The 3,402-nt window shown below is 60.9% G+C and overlaps 1 protein-coding gene across 9 annotated transcripts in view; it reads right to left on the bottom strand.

Moving 5' to 3' along the window:
- Nucleotides 1–1,505: 1,505 nt before the first annotated feature.
- The window catches only part of SLC5A10 (solute carrier family 5 member 10), a 74,619-nt gene continuing 72,722 nt past the window's right edge, over nt 1,506–3,402 (bottom strand). For 5 of the 9 annotated variants that reach the window (XM_074388258.1, XM_074388257.1, XM_074388261.1 and 2 more), the window contains one exon: nt 1,872–2,526. In XM_074388258.1, coding sequence (XP_074244359.1) covers nt 1,887–2,526 — 640 coding nt within the window. In that variant the 3' untranslated portion in view covers nt 1,872–1,886. Of the gene's footprint in view, nt 1,613–1,725; nt 1,784–1,871; nt 2,527–3,402 lie in introns of those variants that run through there. The other 4 variants (XM_039476263.2, XM_039476269.2, XM_039476268.2 and 1 more) reach the window with 2 other exon arrangements.

The following is a 3,402-nucleotide window of genomic DNA, read 5'->3' as shown; positions in this document are numbered from 1 at the left end:
GCAGCCAGGCAGCTAATCTGGCCAATGGGCCATTTTCTAGGAACTGAGGTCCAGAGAGGACATGGACACCCCCAGCCTGCTCAAACAGTCACAAGGGGCTCAGTGGAAGGCCTTGGATTGAACGTGGGCCCCTAACTGCCTCCTGCCGCTTCACACAAACTGGGATGGCCCAGGTCCCCCAGCAAGGGGTACCTAGCAAGGGTGGCTCCGGGGCTTCCCGGCTGGTTGCTTCCCATTGGCTGCCAGCTGTCTGACACCGCAGGGCGGAGTCTGTGGAGGCCCCACCCACCTCTTCCTGTCCATGGAAGGCTGAGGACTCCCAGGTTTCACCCACTGGAGGCTCAACCTGAGGAACGCTGGGCGTGGTGGGTGGGTTCGCCTTGGGCTGACCACCGCCTGGGCCTGCCTGCCCCTCCCTCAAAAGGCCCTTCAAGTTGTGAGGGCTGTTGGGAGGTGGCACAGCCTCGAAGGACACACTGCACAGCTGTTGACCTAAACTCACTGGGCTGACTCCAGGTGGACACCAACTCCTCAACAGCCTCATGATTTCAGCTCCGCTCGGGGTACTGAGCACCCCGCCCCACCGCAGGGGGAGAGGCCCTGAGAGCCCGAGGAGGGGGCGGGCAGTGGGGATGGTGGAGGCACGCCCTTCTGTTGGACAGATGAACCCTAGAGCCAAGCCTTGGGCCCAGCCACGTGGAGACCCTGGCTGCCCTCCCTCTTGTTCGTCTGGGCCCAGGTTCTGCCCGGACAAGCTCTCAGGAGGCTGAGAAACCTACAGGCCAGACAGAAAGTTGGGGCCAGAGCTGGGTTTTAGAGGTTCTAAAGGATCCTGAATGGGGGAGCTGCCCAGGGGGGGCATGGCCCCTACCTGAGAATGGGAGGGTCCTCCAGAGAATGTGCCACTGTCAGGGGTATGCAGGGCCTGCCCAGAACCTGGGCAGCTTTGGGAGTGGGAAAAGTCAGGTGGGACTTGGAAAGGCTTTGAACACCAGGCCGATGGTGGAGGGGACGGTGGGCAGGGAGGGAGGGTGAGGAGGCTCCCTCTGGCATTTGAGAGCAGGTGAGTGGAGGGAGGATTCCCTGGAGGAGGCTGCTGTCCCTTGGTGGAGGGCCTTGCTCTGGCCATGTGGGGCTCTTCCTCCATCCAGAGCTGGCCCAAGACCCTTAGAGCCCTGAGTGTTCGCAAATCTCACTGCTCCTGACCCGGCCTGTGTATTCAAAATGAAAGCAGTAAAATCAACATCAGGGTGTCCATCAGAAATCTAATTTTCTTTCCAATGATGACTGCTTTGATGCTATTTTTGAAATGTCACTTTCTTTTTTCCCATTTTCCCCCTGATTTTTCAGGGCTCCTGCTCTGCTGGCTTGGCTGGTTCTTGGGGACTGAGCCGTTGTGCAGCTGTGAGGAGAATCTGCCCCTCTCGGGGCCTTGGGGTCCCCATGAAGGAAAAGGGTGGACCTGAGGATTCAGGGCTCCCGCCTTCCTGCCTAGGGTGGCAGCATCAGGCAAAGTAGGCGTAGAAGAAGATGTTGACGCACATGAGGAGGATGGCATTGAAGCCACAGACACGGGCCCAGAAAGCGTATTTCTGGGGCGTTTGGCCATCACCTGGAGGGGGTTGCAGAAGGAGAGGGACAGATGAGGGACACAAGGCCACACCTGGTGCCCCTGCCTTCAGCCCCAGTGTCAAGGTGGAGGAATGCCTAGGGTCACCCACTTACCTGCTTTGGTTACCAACGGCAGGTCCCGAGCCAGGGTCCACCAGGTAAGGTTCTCAATCTGTAAGAAATGAGTGGGGATAGGGATGGAGGTGGGGGGGGTGGCAGGGTGGGGGTGACCCACACAGGATCAAAGGTTGGGGATGGCAAGATGGCAGCTGAGTTCAAAAAGAGGTGGAGTGAGGGAGTCCAGGGCTAGAAAATTCGGAGTCAGAGAGGGTCAGGGACCAGACTGGGACTAGAGTAAGAAATTGTTGGGGGTCAGAGTCAGGGGTCAGGCCCGGCTCACCTGACCACCCTGTGGGGGTGGGGTCAGCAGGCTTCCGACCACCACCACAGCACCACTGAGTGTGAAGAGGGCGACCGCAAAGTGCAGGTAGTGCATGCTCCCCAGGATGGCCGGCCGCGTGTCTGGCTCTCCGCAGGGCGGGGCCGGGTTCAGGAATTCCAGGACCAGCCTCGCGGCCCCCACCACCAGCCCTGCTATCAGGCCCCAGAAGGCCCCCTGGGGAGGAGGGAGGCAGGGCAAGTGGGGCTACCGGAGGAGGACCAAGGCTCCCCCTAGAGGCAGCAGAGGAGGACTGGAACAGACTGTAGCACGTCCCCAGGGAAACCTGTCCCCCGACACCACCCACCTGCTCGTTGGCACGTGGCCAAAAGATGCCCAGGACAAAGACTGCAGTCAGTGGGGGGGCCAGGGAGCTGGTCACTGACTGCATGTAGATGAAGAGCTGCCCGCTGTTGGAGCCCTGCAGGACGGGGATCCAGGCCACGCTCACACCGATCAGCGCCACTATGACCAGCCTGCGGGTGGATGGAAGGCAGGCGGAGGTCAGCCTGGGAGGCGCTTCCTCAGCCCTCTCCCACCTCCCCTGGCACTAAGACCTGTGTTCTCATCTTTCCTCTGCTGCCCCAGCTCCAGCCTCCTCCCTGGCCTCTGGTTCATGCCACCAGTGAGCTGGCCAGTCCTGCCCTGCTCCAAACCCTTGGGCAGCTCCCTGCCTCCTGCAGGTGCAGCTCCTGACCCTCAGTGCTGTCTGCTCCTTCCCTGCCCTGGGGTCTCTGCGGAGCCAACCCTTGGAGCTCCGTGCTGGCCACCCAGCCTCTCCCTCTTGTCTCCTTCAAAGCACTTGCCCCAACCACTACAGGCAGATTTATCTGGTATCTACTTGTTTACTGCCTGCCTTCCCCTCCCCTCCCCTCCCCTCCCTTCCCCTCCCTTCCCCTCCCCTGCACATTAGCTCCTGCCCGCTTCTCCCCAAGGCCCAGAGCCCCCTCCACAGCAGGCACGAGCTTCACTTGTTCATCCAACTGGTGAGGTGGCCCCTGCGTAGGACACTACCCGAGGATCTCCAACCGGGTGGAGTGGGACCTGGTGCCTGCCCGGCATTCAGAGCCCAGCGAAGAAAACAGATGAGCCTGTCACCTACACTCAGGGCTGGGCTGGAGCAGCCCAGAGGAAACATCAATCTAGGAGGGCTTCCAGGAGGAGGGGCCACCCCAGAGCCTTGAGGGGCATGGGACCCAGCTAAGGGGACAAAGCTGGGGCAAGGCATCCATCTGCTCTTCATCTCTGTATCCTGGGTCACAATTGGCATTCCTCACCCCCAAGGTGGGTGGTGAGTGACTCGCTGGAACCCTGGCCGTGGTGGCAGGGGTGACAGAGGCTATGTGTGAAGC

This window comes from Saimiri boliviensis, chromosome 17, assembly GCF_048565385.1.
Source record: "Saimiri boliviensis isolate mSaiBol1 chromosome 17, mSaiBol1.pri, whole genome shotgun sequence".
In the NCBI taxonomy this organism is placed as follows: domain Eukaryota; kingdom Metazoa; phylum Chordata; class Mammalia; order Primates; family Cebidae; genus Saimiri; species Saimiri boliviensis.
This window is presented reverse-complemented; position numbering and strand designations above follow the sequence as displayed.